The following is a 22490-nucleotide window of genomic DNA, read 5'->3' as shown; positions in this document are numbered from 1 at the left end:
TAAAACCATTTCATTCAAGTCCCAACACTATTACTAGACTTACACACAGGGTTTCGAAAATGTTCAGCTGGTGAGGGCCTGTATTAAGCAATGCGCTTAACCGGGACGGGGAGAACAGACAAGACGGTCCCTGACGACTTGATTTCAAGTCTAGTATATTGCGCTATGAGCGTGACGCGTGCGCACTGCATGCGTGCGATCGCACAACCATCATGGCTGACTCGGAAGATGCGGTGCCGATGATCAACGGCAGGTCCATCGACAGTTTACGTGTTGTTGACCTCAAACAAGAGCTCAAGAAGCGTGGACTGTCAATAAGTGGCAGTAAGAGTGCTCTAGTGGAGAGATTGACAGCGGTAAATTCAACTTGTGTATCATAATTTTTACGAAAAATAGCCTTCAACGCTCCACTTAACTCGCAGTGCTTGCCGCTCATCAAATGTGCTCGCGCGTGGCTATGTGCACAGTGTTATCACTGGTAACCAAACGTGTACATGTACGAATGTGTTTTCTCATATTTTTGACTGGTATATGGTGCTGCACAGAATTTGTAGGATATGGCGTTCTCCTGGGATGCATTCTGATGTAGCACCATTCATTTGTAAAGATTTGTTTCGTTTGTAGGCCTACCAAAGTATTATTTCAAAAGAAAAATCATTTTGCCTCTTTTCCCTATAACAGAATAGGCCCTACATTTTTGTCATTCCTAAAAGAAAAGTAACAATGATACTTTTTTTATCAAGGTGTAGGCCTAACGTAGACGGAAAAGGTAATGTAGAATGACGTGCATCATATCAAAGTGTAAAGCATTTTATGCGACCTTAGCATGGGGATGACGCACATTGTTCTATGTGACCTGCTTTTCCATCTGCCGTATATTCCTCCAGGACTTCAGCTGATACTGGGCCCAGTCTTGGAATAAAGAAAACACGGGCAAATTTTTCTTTCTGCTGTCACTGACATCCATTTGGTTTTAAGAGCTGAAAATACTGAAATTTCACCGTGATGTGCACTGCTTGTCTGTCAGACAGTCTGCAGGTAGCTGGTCACAGGGAACTTGCCTTTCACCACAGTTGAAGAAATTTATTGCCACCGTGAGACTTACCCCAAGAACTGTGGGCTCCGACGTCCGCCCCGCTCCCAAGAACCCTACCTAAAACGAGCCTTTTTCGCTGTAGGCTCTACATGACATTTAACAGGGCATGAACAGGGATTCTAATTTCTATTCTGGTTGTGTTCCCACATCAACGCTGCTCCCTTTGCCCCAAGAGTTTATACCTTTGTACTGAGTACCAAGGAAAAAAAACGGGTCAGACCATGCCATTTTCCAAAAGAAGGTGCAAATATTTCTCGATCAGTCATGTCATTGTCGAGAATCATACGGTTCACATGTGTACTTCCGAAGAGGAGCCACGACCAAATGGTTGACTACGGCTGCGGTCGATAGACAAGACATGGAAATTGGCTGCAGTTGCTCTCCGTACGTGTGTGTAATTCTTAGCCGCGACTGGACTGAATGGTTGAAATGGCAGTTGGCTGTGGCGCGCTGGGGGTCACATTGACCAATCGCAGGGCTGCTCAGTTTTTTATGCCCGAATGGCAGGAACAACAAGCAACAGCCGTTGGGTGCCAGTGCACGTGAGCGCGCTGTCACACCATGAACACTTTCTGTTAAGGCCACATGTGAATGCGGAAAAAAGATCGCCGCCTGTCTGCCTCCACGTGCTGCCTCAACAGAAAGTGTTCATGTGGGACTATAAACTGCATACGTGAGTTTTTCAACAAAGAAATTTTGACTTGCGTTTGATCCAGACCCCTTTACAAAGTGATGGGAGCACTGGGAAAATGCCTGTTTCTGTTTGGTCTATCAAATCCTGTGCAAAGGCAGTCATGACCCAGACTCCTTTACATCTACATTGGAAGGAGCTCTGCAAAAGGACCTGTGTTAAGGGTATGAGAAATCATGCTTCAGTGGTTGTCTCACAGTCCTCATAAAATTTTAAAATTACATAAAGTTTAAAAGACCTCACATTCCTGATTTAGTTCAACAACACTTACTGTACTGCACTATATCAGCAGTCTAGTTGCCATGACACAAAACAGCTGTCAGTATTTCAAGGATTGAGTAGGCCTATAAATGATATTGATATTAAATTACCACTTACCAAGTTTGCAAGACCTGAGGCTAGGTGGATTGCACACATTTCTTGTGAACAGGCTTGAGAGATTTTCCCAGCTGAGGTCAAATCCCAGCTAACAACTTATTTCATCTCCGAATTAAGAATTTTCTTCTAGTTTTATTTCAAATTGACGGCAGTTTTAATTGACAAAGTATTACATGTTGTTTTGCAGATTCATGGCTCTGGAGGATTTTCTTAATTAATTAAAGGGAAAAAGATTGAAATGGTGAAATGGTCTGATCACTGTCTCGTGAATTAACATGTACATGTATAGCACCAATGACCATATTGGTGCAAAGCCAGACTAGGATTTGTCATGAAAATTTTAAGTCCCCAAAAATCAGTCACTGCACAGTGCACATACTCAGTGCTTTATCTGGCAAACTAGCAGTTAACTTTGGCCACCGTCGGCTAGATATCCACTGTCGCGTGTCTGTTTTTTTTAGAAAGCATTTGCTGAAAACTAATACCAATGACTCAATTCACCCTCAGTGACTGAGTGAGCACTTAGCTGAGTGATTCCAGTGCATAGCTCAAGAAACAAACCCACGGGTTAGAGACCCACTACAGGCATTTTGGAGTTTTTTTCCCTGTCCCCCCCCCCCCGGAAAGTCACAAGATTCTATTTTGATCTTTTTTAAGTTGGTTCCTACAGTACACGTACATAACAGGATATTTCATTTCCTTTTGATGATTTGTGGCTGTCTAGGTTTATATAAAGGGAAATAAAGTTTGAAATCGTATTAAGTTGGATTCCTTGTTTTGAATACAAATTCACAGTGATGATGTACAAAGCATGGAACCTGACAAAGGTTTTCTACGATAAAATGTTTGTCCAAACACTCACTGCATATGTTCAGCCGCTGTGCTAGTATAAAAGGCAAACTAAATTAGGATCCTGGACCGTTTCACAGTTGGTGGTGGCTCTTTTGAAAAGTTTTTCTTTGGGACTTGAGATTAAGGGTGGGACTTTTATACCTCTGAATGTTTAAACGAAAAAGAGTTCCGAATCCGTTTACAGATTTTCCCAAACTTTTAAATGGAACTTTGTGTCAGCTATTTACATTGTATACAATTTGTTGTGTTTATAAGTTTTCAATGACACCATGGTAAGGGTGAGAAGTTTAAACAGTATGGGAAAGTTTTTAAACATTTTTCAAATTAAACGTAAATTCCCACCAATCCTTGAGATTGTCATAATACAATGACAACATTAAAGTGAAGTCTGTCAATTTTTTCTTCACTTTGCTGGCATCTACATACATAGTAATATTCATTGTTTGGGCCTCATTTTTTTACTGCAGCAAATGTACCTCGAGCGACTACAGCAAGAGTCTGCCGAGGATGGATCAGCCAAAAAGCAGGTTAGTGAAATGATGGATGGATGGATCATCATGAACAAGTGTAGATGAAAAATGTGTGGTGGTTCTTTGCTGAATAGACCTGACATGTAAAGCACGGGTCAGTGCACCTTATTCCTAAAGTAAGCCTATTTTTTATCTTGTTCCTCGTATCCGTGCTCCAAATTGTTAACCATTGAATGGGATGGTAGCAGACTATTTTAGGGAGTTTGTAGGTTCTAAGCCTCCCTTTTCTGTGCAATGCGCCGCTTGTACGTGTCATCACGGATTTCAATTCACTCATCAGAGCAGGCAGGTAACATTTTGTCGGGGAATTTCATTTTACTCCTTCACTGATGCCCTGCAGTTTGAAAATGAAAAGTTAACTTCGGTTTCAATTTTAGTCTGATCAACTCAGGAATAAGGTTTATTAGCTCATACCAAGTAAATAGAGATTTGAAGCTGATAAATTAGATCGATCAGAAAATCCACTGATTTTTGTACTGTTGGTAGGATATTCCACTCCGCCACTTCTCGATCTTTGGACTGTTATTTTGTTGCTCTTCCCATTGCAGATTGTGGATGAATCAGTCGCGTCCAATTCCTTCATCCAGCAGTATCTTCAACAGCGGCAAGAACTGCTTAGGCAGGGGCAGACGGAAAAAGGTAGCTGCCGAGTAACTGTAACAGAGTTGTGTTTTGGGCATTGCATTGTGTTGCTTCGTTGTGCTCATTGCTTTGTGGATTTGGTGTGCTCTATGCTGATAATGTTCTTTTGCCATTTTTTCATCCTGTTACTACATTGAAGGCACCTGTGAAAGAACTCGACCGAGTTTGTGAAAGGACTTGTGACCGACTTATGATAGATTACAACACTCTATCCAGTGGTTTGATATTGTAAACAATTAGTCATGGTGAGGTGCAGTTTCCAATGTGAGGGATCTAGTTGAAGCTTGAAACCAAAGAGAGCAGTATAGCAAAGCTTTGAGGAACCGTTTAGCTATCAGGGATTTGTCCCTCACACCCAAAATGGACAGTTTCTGATTTTAAACAGAGACCAATGAGGAATGTAGTTAAGCTTAGATGATGTTGCACAGGTTGTCTTATAAAGGATGGCATTTTTAAAGCTTGGTTGTTTAAATTATAGAATCATTTTTGTTTCAGAGCATGAGCAAGAAGAGCGGGACAGTGAGGAAACTTGTCCCGAAGTGCCAGCCGCCCTCGCCGACCAGGTGGAAGAGCTTCACCAGTCACTTTCCCGGGCGCAGTCCCAAGAAGAGGATGCCCCAAAGAGGAAGCCGCAGGAACCACCCCCAGCAGCGTCCACCAACGAGATGGTGGCCGCGGATTCCACCCAGGAGCTGCCGACGGAGGAGCAGAAGAAGGTGACAGAAGCCGGAACAGACAGGGAGGCAGCAGAGGCGGGTGAAGACAGTACAACCGTGGAGGATGCTGAGAGAAGCGAGGCTGCTGGAGAACGAAAGGAAGGAGTCCCAGAAGTGACTGCCCAACAGGAGCAGAAAGTCCAGGACCAGGAGAGGAAAGATGAGCAAAGGGAGGGAGAAGAGATGGAGAAGTCAGAGAAGGCCGGTAAGCCATCAGATGACCAGTCTGCCGTGATGGTGTCTGAAGCACAGCAGGGGGACTCCTCGACAGCTATTAAGGGTACTGCGGAAGAGCAGCAGAAGTCCATGTCTCCGGAGGACAGCAGAGACGAGAGGGCATCCAGGGAGGAGGCGGAAACAGAGCCAATTCCTGAGCCGGTGACAGCCCCCAAGAGAAGCCGACGGTGGTCCTCCAGATCATCAGAGAAGGAGGAGATGGCTGACAGGGTGGAGGGTAGAGGGACCCGATCAAGTCTGAGGAGGAGTTCCAGGTCGAGGGTGTCCGAGACACAGGAAGAGGAGAAGCCAGTCAAGAAAGATGACGAGGTTTGTTGAATATTGAAATATTTTCGCTTAGCAATAGCTCGTGATGGATTTTGGGGATAGATTTGGGATGATTCTGGCAGGTTAGGGTTAATAGTACTTGCAAAGTAGAACAAACCACTAACTTTTGCCATTTCCAACACCTCAGCAAAGTCTTACAAAAAGCATGTACATCTTTGCTTGTACATTTGCATTCTCGCTGTTCTGTCAAGTATCTTGGTTGTTCATTTCTAAAGATGCCAGAAGAAACAACCTCTCTCAAGGCTTCCAAGCAGTCTGGCGACCAGAAACCTGTGACAGAGTCTGAAGCTGCTGACACACATTCTACAGATGCGGACAAGAATGCACAAGGTGCAGAAGAAGTCAAGGAACAAGTCCGGGACAAAGAACCAAAAGATGAGAAGGTACCAAGAATTTTACTTCCAACAATTACAAGATTGGAGAATGTTAAAGTTCATTTTAAGTTGTGACCTTTTCCTGAGTACTTTTGAGAAAAAATGGATCGGACCCATGTCTGTCTTGAGTCACTTCCCTTTGTCATGTGACCTGCCCACTAATTTCTTCAATTTTATTTGATTTCAGGCCCAGGATTCAGAAGAGCCAATGGAGACAGAGGATGGTAGCCAGGAGAAGCAAGAACATCTTGAGGAGGAGACCAAGCCCAAGGATGAGACTGCCCCAGCTGGTGAGGTGTCGACCACCATGGAACCGAGCTTGGCATTGCCAACAGAGAGGTAAGCACAACAGTTATCCATTGTTTGACATAGTCTGTGTGAAAAACCTGATCTAAGATGGCCCGTTAATTCTGCACCAGAGCCATGATTTCAGTCAGTCAAGCCTCAAGCAAACCATTTCCTCCTCTGTAGCCCCAGCGAGGAGCAGGGAAGCAAGGACGAAACCGATCAAGTGGAGCAACCTGTTGCCATGGAGACAGAGGAAGCTGCAGAGGCAAAGATTGATGAAAACACAGACAGCACAGCAACAGAGAAAATGGAAGTGGCATCCCAAGAGCAGAAGGTACCTAATCACGGCATTGGTGTTCCTCCTTGAATCTGAATTTTGAGCCACTGTTCCACCAAATTCTCCAAAAAAAAGCTCATTTTTCAAGTTTTAAAGGTTGAAGTAAACTTTTTGTGTTTATAATTTTCCAAGAATGCTTGTCAAATTTACCAAAAAATACAACATCAACCAATTCAGCGTTTCATTTCCAAATAATCTTGATGAGCAAACTTGATTTGGGTCGAAATTTTTCTATTTATCTAGCTTCTCTTTAATCTATGAGACAGTCCTTAAAATGTTTCAAAATTCACTTCCTTGCTCCCATTTTTGAGAAGCTTTTTTTTTTCATTTTCAATCTTGCGAAAAAAGGAAATTTCACCAAAAATCTAACCACCATGGTAAAAAGCACCACAGTGCTTGTGATAACCAAACCAAGACATGAAAAGACTGAAAGACCCTCCAGTTTTTGGCAAATGTTATAATGTGCCTAACCCGATTGCACTTAGCTCAAGGCGGTAGTGGAACCCAGATGGCCTTTAGCTGCTGTTACCAGGGGACCCAGCTGAGTGCGATGACCCTGTCAATGCGCCCGTGCGCATGCCACACTGTTCAGTCCCTCTGACTGACGCATCAGTCGTCCAGGAAGATATTGTGCCATGAGAGTTACCCCTCACAAGGGATGAATGCCGAGAGGAATATATTTCTGGGAACACTCTGGAAATGACACAACTCCAAGAACCTTGTTGACGTCAGACCACTCTAAAACTCCACTTGTCGATTTCCTCTTCTGGATCGCTTTGAACTCAGAGTCATTTGAAAAGCCCAGGTCAAACAGTTTTCTGCATGAGTTCATCTTTGGCATTGCTTCTAGAACTGATAAGATCTCTGTCATCCGATTTCATCATGCATGAGTTTATCTAATCTTTAATCAAGGAATCTCAGAGAACTGCTCTTTCTTCGTGAACTCTTACTTTCGTAATCCTCAGCGGGACTCCACAGTTTTTGTGGAAGTATCAACATCTTCGTGGAAACTTTAAAATCTCGTGTGGATGTTTTCATGACTTCAAGGACTTGGGTGAAAAGCAGCAGAGAGACATTGTAAAAGGAACCAGCCACATCAGTTAATTATTGCTGCAACATATTGAACTTAATGTCATTTCCAGAGCAGAAACGTCATTAATCATGCCCATTCATGAACTTGATACCTTCCGCGTCACCAAAACATCAGCGTCAAAGTTGGACCACAGGTTTGCCGTCAAGAACTCAGCGAAATGGAGTCTTTGAAAGTCTTGTAATTCACAAGGACCAGAGGAATCTGACCCATAAAGGGCATGCACCTGCAAAGGCTACCGTCAGAACACCAAGAACTCTGTTGTCTTCAGAAATCAGCATTCCATCATTGCTTAAGCACTTAAAGTCTACCGAGATTTTTACCACCTGCTGAATATTTACGTCAGTCGAGCCTCTCCTGGCAGAGCCACATGGACACTGGGCATATTCATGAATCTACACGGCCAACCGATAGCATTCTCAGGAAGTGCATATTCATGAGTCTACACGGCCAACCAACAGCATTCTCAGGAACTTACTGCCCTAATTCTGGATGCGCCGAACAGTTCTTTTTTTGTCATCACAACTGCATGTGTGATCCGTCCTATTCGATCCGGTCTGACGTCTTGGCAATGCTATGCTGCAGACTGTAGCCTGGGTCCCATACTGGTGCAACATTCCTACCCTAGACATTTCGGTGGATGTGGAGGTGCTGGCAGGCTGGAGGTCTGATGGTCTACAGGCTATTAAATTTCCCACAATCACCCATTCTGGTGCACTTTAATATCCCAGTTTATATAACATGCCCGCCCTGTAAAATTGAAAGTTCGAATAAAATTTTCATTAGCCACAGACCGATATATGTTTATGAACACAAATATCTCGTTGCTCAGAAATCATTTATAAACAAGGCTTTCCATAATTTACACTGTACAGCAATTTCATTCTTGAAGTTTTGGAAGATTTCCCTGTAGAATTCATGAAGAAATTTGGTCGCTGAATTTGTGCATTCCAAAATACGGTGAGCTGTTTTCTTTGTGTTTGTGTCAATTTTAAATGGTTTATAGAAAATCATATATGGGCAATTTCCAAACTACAAGGATGGAAATACTGTCTACCCTTGTCAAAGCAAGTATTCTCTAGAACTGCCGCAGTAAAAACTTGTTGTCGCGCCCACTTTTCCTTGGAGTCAGCAATAGTTTCAAGTTGACAGTGCATTTGGTCTTGTGTGGTCTGTTTCAGGTTCTAGCGGAAGACATTGACAAACCATCCAAGCCTGCGTCGGTTCCTGTGAAGACGAGGAGGATTGCCCTGGGCAGTAAGTTGGGGACCAGGGGTGTGTGGTCTGCTGGTTTATAACCCAGGCCTAGTTACCATGTCGATATATTATTAAAATAAAAGACTCAGTCAGCAATGCCGAATAGTTCCCTGATGATACCCAGTAATTGCCGTGCTTTATTGTGATTGATACAAACACAGACGTAGACAGTCACCCAAGATGGATGATGTTCAGCTTGTTATACATGACTGTAAGATCATAAGGCAGTGATTTCAGTTAAATCACTGCTTTGGGCTTTGAGCACGGGACTCCGTTTGAAGCCATTTCTAATGAAGTTTGCTGTCTTAACGGCTTCCTGCCGGGGAGATCGGAACTCGGAGCCTTTATTCGTGGCCGGGGTGACCGAACTCGGAAAATACATACACAAAAGAGCTGAGACTTGCCAATCAAAGTTCATGCGCTGTCAGTACAGAGTGCTGGCCATTTATAGCAGAGGTAATCCGTCATTGTTTTGAAACAGTACCATTGTTTGCCACTTCCAGTGCCCATGGATTATCAGCGGGGACAAAAAACGCTCCTTCACTCCAGCGATAAGTGATATAATACCGCTGCGCTGCGTGTAATTTGGCTGCATTGAGTAGAGACAATACCACTGTGCAGCATGGCAACGCACTGGCCAATTCAAGATACAGGAAATTATGTGACACTGCCCAATGGGGGCTTTTTACTGGGTTGCAGGCCTGGCGATGCTCACACGTTATTGGAGGTTGCCTGTCAGATTAGACTGGCCACAAGACAACCATTCGTTTGGGTGTCTGCATCCAGTAAATGAAGATATGAATTTTTGGACGAATTTTGAAAACGGAAGAAAATGACAAGTGCTGCTAACTCCACCCAGCTTGAAGTGGTGAACTGAATGTCCGAGAAATACGTTGCCATTTTTTTTCTTTCCCCCAAAAGCCTCCAAGGATAAGGAAGAGGTTCCGGCAGACAGGACCAGCCCCACGGTGACCCCACCTGCACCAACCAGGAAGCGACGATGGGGGAGCACCAAGAGCCTGACCCAGCAGACCAAGAAACTCAACGTAAACATCAGCACCGATATGCTCAAGGTAGGGGAGTGGGCCATCCTGAGCCATTCGTCCCATCCGTTTTTGCATGTGACTCTGCAGAACCCATTTGCAGTTTGTCGCCCGGAATGGAAGGGGATTAAGCTGGATGTCATTTTCAAATTCTGAGTAGGCCTGGAAAAATTCCGAGGCCAGGGAGTTGTATCTGGTTCGCTAAACAGGTACATTCCTCGTTATGAACTTGGGATTTTGGAACCTACTCCGTTGCTTTGAAATTTTTTGAGTACAGTAGAAATTGGAATTGAAAAACTCCCAAGATTGTGTGCATGGATGGAATCCTAAAACCAAGTTTTCAACAGCCGACACAATTTACTCTTGTAGGAGATGATGCCAGAGATGAAGCAGACTTCCATTGACAGTATCGCCGTGGAAACTGACGACAAGCGCCAGTCATCGTCCGAGAGTTCTGATGACGACGACGACGATGGCGAACCACAGCCCAAGCGCAAGGACCCTCCCATCACTCGCACCATCACTCAGGCTGTGGCCCGGGAGGAGTCGGCAAGCAGCGAAGGGTCATCGTCGTCGTCGGAGGGGGAAGAGGAGGCAGCGACAGTCAAGGAGAGTAGACAGGAAGACGAAAAGGTTAGGGTACGAGAGACCGAGGTTTGCCTGGATTGAATGCACCAGGTACCTCGTGTGTAAGCCAGGTTGGCTCTTAGAGGACTGTCCATCCCTTTTGTCATTGAAACATATTCAGGATAAGATTTTCCAGTGATTGATTTTTGCTCATGAATGTGATATCTCAGGATTTTTGTCCCCTAAACCCTGGAATTTTTAGGGATTTAATCATGTAGTGTGTGCTACTTCTGTATACTTCGGAGGAAATTAAAAAATCTCGATGCCAAGATACTATCGCGGCCAATGTTAGAGAACTCATGGCTTGTAATCTATGAAATGCCCCCAGGGTCTTATTTTCTTGTTACAATTGTGGATGGTGTGTAGTCCATTGTAAGGGTTTATGATTCCTGAATGCAGGGTCTTGGGTTCAAATCCAGCTGCTGGTTATATGCTGTGACCTTTTGCAAGTCACTGTACCCCCCCCCCTTTTACTTACCCCTCTCCACCCAGAAGTATAAATGGGTAGCCCTGAGGGCAGAGGTGGTTATTGTGATTGATTTAAAGAACCTTGCGCCAAGTTGGCGGCATTAAGCTGTTCACTCCCCAGTATAAAGCTGAGATGGTACTCGGAATGTTTGATTCGCTCAATGATAATCGGGATAATAATAGTAATGTGAAGCACTTGATATGAGGTACTAATACACTCATATAAATCTCTTTGGTATTCAACCTGTTGATATTACAGTCCTTGTACTGGATGTTTTATGTTTTAGTCTTCCGCATTTAGCGGAATGCCCAGAAAAACCTGACGGGATGCAGAATTAATGCCGTAGACCTGAAGCCATTGCCGGGGCAATTTCTGGTGTTTCGAGAAGCCTTTTGAGAAGATCACATTGTTCCCAACCAACTTCTGCACTGCATGCGCTTTTGATATTGCTTTGTAATTTCATTCGTTAAAAAAAATTGTCAGGAGGACTCGAGTGAGGACGAGGGGGACAAACAGGGCGACGGGTCCAGTGGGGACGAGGACAGCAGTGGCAGCGAGAGCGACGGCAGCAAACAGGAGGACGAGAAGAAATCCTCGGACGGGGAAAAGGGTGAGGACAAGATCGAGGACACGAAAGAAGACGGGGACGAGCGAGAGAGACGAGCCCGGGAGAAGGCCACCAGGAGAGAGGAGAAAGAAGCCAAGCAGAAGGTCAAGCAGGAGAGAGCCAAGGAAAGAGATGACAAGGCCAAAGGTGAGGGTCTGCAGACATTATGTCTGCGGTATTCATCCTTTAAAAGCACTTACTTTTAAACCCCCCCCTTTTTTTTAAATCATGCACCCAAAATTTTGGATCCTGCGTGAACTAAGGACAAGGAGACTTGGCAGTGGTTCTAGCTTCTTGTGCTCAAAGAACCATGATTGTGAATGCTCTGCCAAAGAAGACATCACAGCTGAGATATTGCGGTAGCATAAAAATGGTAAAATGTTGACATTGCCATTAAATAGCAGTTAACAAGTATAAAAAGTGAGGATAAATTAAACAGAGAGATTTTGGTCCATAAATTCTATGGAAGGGCTGTTAACCACTTCCTGCCGGGGACTCCGGGATCGGAGACGTATGGTTTGTATGGGTGGCCGGGGTCTCCGAACTCGGACAAAGGAAACAGGGCCCTGTAACAAAAGACTGTACTCTGAACAAAAGACCAGGCTGCTGGGCATTACCGGCATTTTTCACTCTCAAAAGTGGTGATAATCCAGCCTTGTTTTGAAACCCTACACCAGGGTTTGGGGCATTGAGAGTGAGCGGATTACCACCGGGGACAAAAGCGCTCCACCACCGCAGCGATGAGCCACACAGCACCGCTGCACGCTAATCTGGCCCCTATTGAAAAGAGGTCAGCAGTGCACTGAGCCAGGTTCGTGAACAAAAGACAGTTATACAACACCGCACAATCTGGGCTCTGTTTACAAGGCTGCTGGCCTGGCTGAAATACTCGGGCGTCAATGAAGGTCACCTGTCAACTTAGAGTAGTGCCTAAAGATTACTTGGTGCGGCTATAAACGACCGTTAAATGAAATGATTAATTTTTTTAAGGATTTTGAAAACGGAAAAATGATAGTCATGCCGGCCCAGCATCATCAACATTGAAAAATGCCCTGGCATGTACTGGTTGACTACTTTGCGCTGGGGGGCGTTTATGAATGTTGATGATGCTGGGACGGGATAATTTTCATTTTTTTTCTGTTTTCAAAATTCTTTAAAAAGTTATGTCTTCATTTACTGGACACTTACACCTACACGAAGAACTGTCTGGCTTTCTACTCTAATCTGACAGACAAAATCTATTGAATGCTGGAGTATTTCAGCCAGGCCTGCTGCCTTCTAAAAAGAGCCTAGATTGTGCGGTGTTACGTAATTTTCTTTTGTTTGCGAACCTGGCACAGTGCGCTGCTGACCTCTTTTCAATAAGGGCCTGATTACTGTGTGGCTTATCGCTGCTGTGGTGGAGCGCTTTTGTCCTCTGTGGTAATCTGCTCGTGCTGAATGCCCAAAACCATGGTATACTGTTTATAAACAAGGCTGGATTATCTCCACTATTGAGAGTGAAAAAATGTTAATTCCCAGCAGCCTGGTCTTTTGTTCCGAGTACAGTCTTTTGTTACAAGGCCCAGTTCCCTCTGTCCAATTTCGGAGACCCCGGTCATGCATATAAAGAATACGTGTCCAGTACTAGCAACCCCGGCAGCAAGTGGTTAAAATAGTTTTTTAGGTTTTAATCTTGTAACGAGTAAGAACCATATTATAGGCCTGCAAGACGGTCCTTGTCTGAAGTGGGCTTCCAGAGTATATGGCTGAGGGAAGACCTAGACCTAGGTCTTGACGCAAGATTTGGATGTGGCCCTACCACAAAAAAGGTTCCTTATCACTCATTTCATGTGGTCCTTTCTGCACTGCAGAGACTGCCAAGAAGACCAAGCTGCGTGAGGTGGTGCGAACCTCCATTGACGACCCCATCCGAGTCCCTGGCCAGCCAGGCAAGCCTAGCCCCTCCCGCCGGCCCGAGTCCGCCGTGGTCCACGTCACTAACCTGGTGCGGCCCTACACCCTGGGCCAGCTTAAGGAGCTGCTGTGCCGGTCGGGCCAGTTGGAGGCGGAGGACGGGTTCTGGATCGACAACATCAAGTCCCACTGCTTCGCTGTGGTGAGTGCTTGTGCCGGACATGGCAGCCTGCAGGACCCAGTGCCGTAGAGCTCATTTGTGACTGACCCTTATTTTTGGCTCCGACTGAGAAAAAGTAAAACCTTTTTTTATGCCACTGACCCTGTCTGGAGTTACCTACCAAGAAAACAAAAATGGGAAAAATAATCAGCATTATCATTTTTGGGGGACAAGCGGCTAACGTTTTTTACCCCTAGTTCCTCTGACCAGCCGATCTCCCCTCAAGATAAAAGAATTTGAAAACTACTGAATTAACTACTGACGCCCTTAAAGCGGAAACTCATGCTTACCAAATTTATGTGCTCAGCAAAAATAGAGTACCAGTCATGAGCAATCTACATGTACATACCATGACCCTCAGCTGGTCACCAGTTAATGCTCACTAAAATATTATGTAGTTCGCCAGTTTCCAAGCTTGCCAGCTCTGTAACGTTGGCCCAAGCTGATGTCACTTGTGCACATCTCAGTGTCACTTTAGATCTCTAATGGGACTTTAAATGAATAGTTCTGTTTCGATCAATTATGACTTGGATGAGTTCTCTGACGGTACACTCTGGAGTTTACAGAAATGGAAATAGTAAAGCTTCCACAGATGGTTCTGAAACCGTATGTACTCAATAAGAAGATTTAAATATTTTTCATATTTTAGTTAAATTACCAAGACCAGGAACAGGAGAACATAGTAAACCTGCCTCTTGTCCATAACCTTTTTCAAACTTGCGTGGCTGTGACATCTTGGAACTTTGTGCAAAACTAAATACTGCAGTGCTTTGCAGGGGAGGGCAAAATAGGTACCCCAATTCATGTCACTGTTCCATTCACACACTGTTGATGGCTCCTGCCATCGAGGACTGTGTGTTCCAGCTTTCATCTGGTAATGCGTGTATTTTGATGGCTCTGTTTTGGGGTCTTCACAGTTCACCTCGGTTGAAGAGGCAGTGGCGTGTAGGGACAGCTTGCACGGCACCAGATGGCCCAGTAGTAACCCCAAGATGCTCCGTGTAGACTTTGCCAGCAAAGAAGAGGTACGTCTTGATTCCCAGTGTTGGGCCCCCCCCCCGAAACCAGCCAATTACTCAAATACAATTAAGTTTGGTTTTTCCTGTCGATTAAACCGAAGAGTCCTCAGAAGTGCCCATGTCATTGTAGCTTGATGTCATAATCAAAAGGAGAAAGACAACAGAGCGTGAAATGACGGTCGGACATCGAACATTTTCCGAGCACTTATTGTGTTTGTCCGAACAAAATCAAAGATACTCGGACAAATTGTCAAACCAACGTATCAATAACAGCTCTTAAAATATCAACACAATATATGGGATTATGGCGTCCAATTTATTATTAGTTTTGTGTTAGAAACACGTTAATTACGCCCAAGGCATTCATCAGGACTGATCACTCATCACTGGCCCATATCACCCAGCGCCACGCGTGTATGTATGTGAAATCGCCCCATAATTCTTGGCACATCGTCAATATTCATGTTTCGCTGTCAGTGGTGAAAACATGTGCACGAAGCTCTATGCAATAAAGGAAGCTGCTCTTGTTCCCGCTGCGCCGCACCCATGCAAAAGAATGCGTGATGGAACTGTAGCAACCAGCACCAGTCTGTACTGTATATGTACTGAATGTACTGTACATAAACACTTTTCATCGGCTGTACACGTTGCGAATGCAAAAGGCTGCAGGCCGGAAAGACATCGATGTTATGTTGCTAGAGGTTTTCTGCAAGTTAATTCACAGAACTTGGTCTCTTATTTATGTATGTATTTTCTGTGTTCATGAGTGTAATTTGAGGTTATTCTGCTCATGGCACAAGGTTTAGCTCCAGCTGATCTGAATGCATCACCCACGCTTACTAAGCGACACACGGACATTGTTGGCCAGTTTGTCGTTGTGATTGCCATCGTGATTGTGTGAATTGTTCATAATTTTTGTGTCAATTGCCGTATCTAGAAATTTTTACATAGATGACAGGTGTTCATCACTTTTTGAGATACTTTTGCAGGCTGTCGTCCCCACCGATGCTATTCAATCAGCACAAAAATGCCCCCAAACATAGAAATTTTCCGACCTACCGACCCAATTTTTGAAGGCATGCTTAGCACAACCATTTCTTAGGCCTAATAAAAGACTGCGCGTATGCAGTAGGCCTTAGTTAAAAAACCATAACCATTCGAGCAAGCAAATTTATGACATGGCCTGCCCGATCTGGCAAATAAAAAACAAAAACAAATGGTTGCGGCCTGCGCCCTAACAAGGATTGCTCAGTGTGGCTGCGTGTGCGCCTGTGCGGTTCTGATAGGACCAGGAAAAAAAGTGAATTTTGACCCCTGACACTGCACACGTTACAACTCTACCCTTTATGTAATATGGCAGATCAAAAGCTGGTCATGGCAGAACATAATCGCTAGCGTTATGACATTTTGTCCGAGCACTTTTTGGTCTAATTTCAGGCTCTGCACAATGTTCAGAAATTTTCAGTTTTAGAGGTGGGAGAAAAGCCCCAGATAGACACTCGGGGTAAACCCCTTGGAGTAGGGTAGGGACTGAAAGCTAATGCACTTGTCGGCCTGGTGGCCTGGTTTGGATTTGAACCAAGGTCACTGACTTTGTCACTCCACTGTCTAGCCTGCATGCTGGTATACATGCAGGCCGGGATGGTTTGGTCGTCAAGTAATGGTAGATGTTAAAAACCACCAAGAAAACATTGCTAAAGAGACTGACTCCCTTCAGCTGGATTTTATGGTTGCACCATGTCGTTTGAATGCAGATGGACAGACACACAGGCAAGAGCATCCCCAAGCCCGAGCCTAAACGAGAACCGTCCCCGGCCAAGCGACCCAAACGGGAGCGCAGGGTATCAGAGAGGGACCACGAGCCAGACAGGGAGCGAGACCGGGACAGGGACCGGGAGAGGGAGAGAGAGCGGGACAGACAGGGGCGACCCCCCATGAGGGAGTGGGACAGAGACAGGGAGCGCAGCCTGTCCAGGGAGAGGCGGCGCCGGGAACGTGAGAAGCAACGCGCAGAACAGAAAGGTGAGACAGGCGTGTCTTTGATTCAAGCTGAAGTTGTGGGGCCCAGTCACCTGTCAAAAGTAGCAGGTGTTTCATTTGAACAACATTACACTGGACTTATTAAGACAGGATGACTTGAGATGGCTTGTTACTTGTGATTGCTTGTATTCGTTTGTGATTGTCTTGTAATCCCTTGTAATGGCTTGTGATTGCCTTGTGATCCCTTACGATGGCTTGTGATTGCGCAGTAATCCCTTGTAATGGCTTGTGATTGCCTTGTGATTCCTTACGATGGCTTGTGATTGCCTTTTATTATTGTTATAATTATTTATACATGGTAAACCCATTTAGCCAGAGCTGTTTTTCAAGGGTCCGTGTTAAGAATCTTAAAAACAAATTAATATAATTAAAATGTAAAAAGTGTGTATATTATAACAGAATAGATAAAACCCAGTGAAATTAGGGAGCAGAAATAAGAATACAAATATTAAAAAAGTGAGACTACTTAAAACACTCACTTGCGATTCCTTGTGATGACTTGTGATGGCTTATGATTGCCTTGCAATTCCTTGTGATGACTTGTGATTATCTTATAATGTCTTTTGATGACTTGTCATTGTCTTTTGATGGTTTGATTACAACTTTGTCCTCAGCCAGTTTGGGTTGTGCTCCCCGAATCTGCTTTACTTATCTAAACACTGATATGGAAGGAACCTGACTATTTTGCTGTTATTACAGATATAACCTGGGTTCAAAAGTATTTTTCATTTAGGAAATAAAGGCACCATGACATTTTATCCATAATTTGGAACCAACCATCACAGCACAAGGAATAATAATTTGTAAGTTTCTCCTGTCACATCACCTTGTGCTTGTACACATTAAGGTTTTTAGAAAGTTTTGACAGGACTAGCCTCACTATCAGCTTTCCAGATGGCCGATGTGGGAAGACCAAAATATAGTTTAAATTAAGGTCTGGCTAACTTTGCTATCCAACTCACATATTCCATCTTTCAACAACAAATCGACAATTGTTTGGTCATTAATGGCTAAATTTCCCTTCTTTTATCCGGCCATTTTGTGTGTGTGTGTGTTCAGCCAAAGAAGAAGCAGAAGAACCGCCCGCCAAGCTCCTTGACGACCTGTTCAGAAAGACCAAGTCCACACCGTGCATCTACTGGCTGCCACTCACTGAGGAACAGGTCTGTATTAGGCACTGACTTGAAGATTGGGCATAAAACTCGGCAGGACGGCACTCAAGTACCCCCCTTAGCAGTGACTAGAGAGAGAGTTTGAGGTTCAATTGCAAAAGGTCCTTGCGGCAGTCGCAAGCACCGGTGCCCAGACTAAATGAATTTGCCAACTTGTTTAGATCTAAGAAAATAACCGTTTACAAAACATGGATATAGGTGTTAACTGGTTTACTGTTAACACATATTTACTGTCAGATTGATTTTGACTTCATTGGGAATACTGGAAAAAAGCCACTGCTACGGGCAACCTTGCTTAGATGCCGCTTCCTGTTAATGCATACATGAATTATATGGTGCTGTAATAGGAATGACGTGTTCTTGGATGAGACTGGTTTTCACTCCACGTGGATGGAAAATGCAGAAGCAGTGTGGCATCACGAAGCTCCGGCGGCAAAATGATCCGAGCGTAAACGTCGGCCTTTGCAGATTCGTTATTGCAATGTCTACAAATCTTCTCCATCTCTCTCGCAGATCGAACAGAGGATCCTGGAGCAGAAGGCGCGGGCCAAAGAACGGGAAGAGCGGCGGCGCAAAATGGAGGAGGAGGACCGGGAGAAAGAGCGGGCAGCCCGAGCCCAGGAGCAGCAGCAGCAGCAACAACAGCAGCAGCAGCAGCAGCCGCCGCAGCGCAACAGCGGGCGCCGTCGCAGCCGAAGCCGCTCGCGCAGCAGGGGACGCAGACGCTAAGGGGGTCTTAACGGTGTCTGCGGTTGTGGCTGGGTGCTAGATGGCTAGAACTGCCGCGGCGGAGGCGTGTAAGTATGCCCCTTGATGGTCCAAAAGTCACTTTTGTTTTCTGTGCAGGTGGCTGGGCCTACATTGCTTAACCCTGCACTGTTTGTCCTGGTAACGTTTTTTGTGTGTGTGTTTTGTTGGGGTCGCATCTTCGCTGCATGACCTGCTCACAGTTGTAGATTGTTTGGCTGATGTCATTTCTATTGGCGATGTGATGTGGTTGGTATTTTCTAATGCCTTTTTCCCCTTCTCACAATGCATCATATTTTTGTGTTTCATTTTTCAAGTCTTTTGCATCATTTATTTCTACTGATTTTTTTTTTACTTACATCTGCTGTGTCATGATCTTTCGCTCATGCTAACTTTGTCGGCAGGAACGTAGTTAATTGGCTGGAATGTGATTTTTTGCCTGAACGCATGGAAAGGAAATGGGGTGGAAAATAAGCACTCTGTGCTCGAAGGTGTGGACTTTTTACTGAAGGTAGTCTTCGCATAAGCAGTGACCTTTTTGTGTCTTCACTTCCAAAATACCCCTCTCTGAACGGAACAGTGTACATTGGGATGACATATCCAATTGGTGACCCCTAAAAATCCGGCTCTTTTGTTCTTGAAACGTGCAAATAAGATAGATTTGATATGGCTAATGTCAGGGACATTTTTTAACCAGGGACCTACACCCTCATACTCATCTTGGGCGTAACATCAACGGTGCACTGGTGAGTGTTTGACACCAAACTCGGCCGCTCGTGGTCGTGGGACTTGTACATGGCTGACCTCTGTGTTGGATGTCAATAGTCCAGACTTTATTCAGCAGTCTGGTACCGGCATAGAAAGAACTGTTCAGCACACATTTAGCATGCCACTGCAACAGGCACCCCACCAAAGAATCCAAATTGGACTGCACCATGCAGTGCTGAAACGAACTCACCCGAACCCCCTTTCTATGGATCCTCTAGTGTTCATCATGCGCAGAGGCCTGTGTAGATTAAACGCCACGTGACATCTCACTGTTGAAAAAAAGCACAAACCTTGCGCTTCCATACCTTGGATTATTTCTGTGTCCGGCATGGCCCCTCGTTCTGTTTTTTGTTGTCTTTCTGCCCAGACGGCCCCAGGGCATCTTGTCACTTATCATTTATAGCCGGCTTCTTTCAAATCGCAAGTATTAATCCCCAGCATGTGTCTTTTTAATGAGGGAATGTCTTCTGTCTGTGACTTCTGGACCACCAAGTTTTGTCTAGTTTTAGGTGTCATTTTTTTTTGTGTACAGATTCTTCGTGTTAAAAAGAAAAATCCTGTGTTGTGATTGGACGAATTCATTCTTGTTTTCTTTTTAATTCATTGATAGGGTACATATAAAGTCATGTTGAGTTGACTGTTCAAGTGAGGAGCTTTGTGATTGATTTGTCTTGAAACGATTCTGTGTTAGGTTTGTTGGTTGACTCATCTTTCTGGTCTTGACAAAAACTCTAAAGCATTTGTTTTAATATTTCCATTCCCTGTCCAATCTGGAATGGCGTTTATTTTTCTGTAAAACGTAATTATCATCATTCTGACAGTTCGTCAACCACAACAGGCATTGCTTGAGATGAACAAAAATCAAATCAAACTCGTAGATAAGATCATCAGTGCTGTTTGCAATTTCCGTCAAAGACATGAGAGGCGGTTAGGCCGTTTTTGGTGTATTTTTCAATGAAAAGAACCACTTTTTAAAGAACCTGTTGTATTTAACTTGACATATGTTGATGGATCCCCTAAGTCAGTGACCTTCTGTTTCCATCCGTTGAAGATTCAAATCATTAGTTTCCTCTTTGACATCCTGTCATTCACTTCTTTCTAACCACGTCTTATTAAAACTACAAGATTTACTCCTAAATCCTGTCTTCAGGTACAGATTTGTTCCTTCAAAGCATGCTGTCAGAGAAATTCATACGAATCATTAAAGAAATGTAAATTGACGAAATCAATTGAAATCAATCTTTAATCTCAGAGTTGTTTCTCTGGGAAAAAAAGCCCAGGTTGTAATTAGAGAAAGGACAGTAAAGTCATTAGCATTCATGAGGTTAGATTTTGTCTTGGACTATGTAACAGCGAGAAATTATGCCAGCTGATCCTTGAATGGTGGGAAAAGTGTACAAAATTTGCACTTGTTCATGTACTTTTTAGCCTTATATAGTTGTTTTTATTTTAGTAGCAGTTTGAAATAAAGAAGCTATTTGGTATTACAAAGGCAAACATAAGATTGGTTTTGGGGTCCTTTCTTTTACAAGTCTGAAGTATGGCGTCTTCGAGTAAAATTCACCACCAAAATTGTTTTGTTCTCGTATATCGAATGCTGTATACATGTAAATGCCACTACGGGCTGTTACTTTAATAGACTGAAGCTGGTGTGTACACTTCATATAATTATGTTCATGGTCGAGAAGAGGCTGTCATTGGTTCATTCATCATCACGTGCCAGTCGCTGTTTTTGCTGTTTACCAGGGGTGCACGTGCCACATGTTGGACAGCCTTGATATCATTTTAGATGGATATCAATGTTGGACAAATTTCGGCCTTCGCGCAACGGCACAGCACTCTTTAACATTCATTTATCTACCGATACAGGGTGTTCACACAAAAGCCACATTCCAAACACTTGTTTTTCCTGTGACTTTAACCCTAACCCTCCTCAATCTTCCAAAATCCTTGAAGGTGAACGGCAAAAGTACATGGCTGATTGCGAAGGATTCCATGCATGAAGGTCGTGGGTTAGAACCTGTATTGTTTTTGCTTAGTCATGTATAAATTCTTTCGAATCAACAACACTGCTCAAGAATGCTAGTCACACTGCCTCAACATAATGACAGGAATTGCCACTGGATTTTGAAGTAACATTTTCAAGAAATTTTAGACGATTTCGGAGGATCTGATTTACAACCACTAAACCCCTTTGTACGCTATGATCGCCGACGCAATTTGTCGCTGGTAATCTGTATCCTTAAAACTTTGTGTACTGAGGTATAGGAAATTGAATATTCATGCCTTTGTTGGTGCTTGGTATGATCTCATGACAACATCAAATGTAATGCTTGCGCAGTTGCTTGCATTACGCCGTGTGCCCTAAATGTATATGTGCAGTCATTGCCCATAATTAATGAGCTCTTTCTTCTGGAGTTGTTTTGGGTATAAATAGCCCCGTTGTTTACAAGATTTTGTGTTTGGTTTGAATCGTTTTATTGAGGCATTTGTACAAAAGCGTATTTTATGAGATTTCGTGATCACTCCCTGTGATGAAATAGCACATTTTGTTCCTTATGAACTAAGCTTTCCAGTAGTAGTCAACATTTTGTTGGCCAGTCTTCGCCCAAATTCGTACCAAGTCTTTGAGAACTGATGTATTAGAGGGAGGAGAATAAAATTACAAGCTTTGCATGGATAATGGAATAGTGTATCACAATTTAAAAAGTTTTCTTTACGATGGCAAAAGTAGGTCTAATATCAGGGCCTTTTTTCTGTCTATTTCCTGGTCACAGCAATAATTTGTATTTAATTGCAAGCAAAACACTAAGTATTGCTAGGATATTACTGGCCCCGCTTGTCTGGCTTAGATGCAGTCAGTAATTGGGCATTTTTTGGAATGTTTTCTATTATTCTTCAGATCATTGATCTCTTTGAACATGGAGTAAGGACACAGAAGGAGTTTGAACTGCCCGGGCTATAACATCTGGCTATCTGGCGTGCCCGGTATGTCCATAGCCAAAGTGCAGCGAATGCATGCAACACATCACCTGTTTCACAACCATAAGCCCCCTTTGTACCCCAT

The 22490-nt window shown here is 44.0% G+C and overlaps 1 protein-coding gene across 1 annotated transcript; it reads left to right on the top strand.

Moving 5' to 3' along the window:
• Positions 1-181: 181 nt before the first annotated feature.
• acin1 (apoptotic chromatin condensation inducer 1) lies at positions 182-20925 on the top strand. The gene is made up of 16 exons (XM_022242385.2): positions 182-356; positions 3485-3544; positions 4096-4186; positions 4685-5451; positions 5685-5852; positions 6031-6182; positions 6315-6465; positions 8740-8815; positions 9737-9888; positions 10228-10491; positions 11438-11708; positions 13415-13659; positions 14595-14702; positions 16451-16718; positions 17796-17899; positions 18422-20925. Exons 1-16 carry the CDS (start codon positions 213-215, stop codon positions 18635-18637), a joined length of 3237 nt encoding a protein of 1078 aa, XP_022098077.2. The 5' UTR covers positions 182-212; the 3' UTR covers positions 18638-20925.
• Positions 20926-22490: the final 1565 nt, after the last annotated feature.

This window comes from Acanthaster planci, linkage group LG06 (assembly GCF_054643075.1).
Source record: "Acanthaster planci isolate LZ-2023a linkage group LG06, COTS_SCS, whole genome shotgun sequence".
Lineage (NCBI taxonomy): Eukaryota > Metazoa > Echinodermata > Asteroidea > Valvatida > Acanthasteridae > Acanthaster > Acanthaster planci.
The sequence above is the reverse complement of the archived record's forward strand: the minus strand, read 5'-3'. Positions and strand labels throughout refer to the sequence as shown.

Bases quoted from the DNA above. Each gene is read 5' to 3' on its own strand.
- acin1 (XM_022242385.2), top strand. From the start codon at position 213: ATGGCTGACTCGGAAGATGCGGTGCCGATGATCAACGGCAGGTCCATC. The intron at 5,853-6,030 runs GTACCAAGAATT...ATTTGATTTCAG, and splicing joins AAGAACCAAAAGATGAGAAG to GCCCAGGATTCAGAAGAGCC. The intron at 11,709-13,414 runs GTGAGGGTCTGC...TCTGCACTGCAG, and splicing joins AAGAGATGACAAGGCCAAAG to AGACTGCCAAGAAGACCAAG.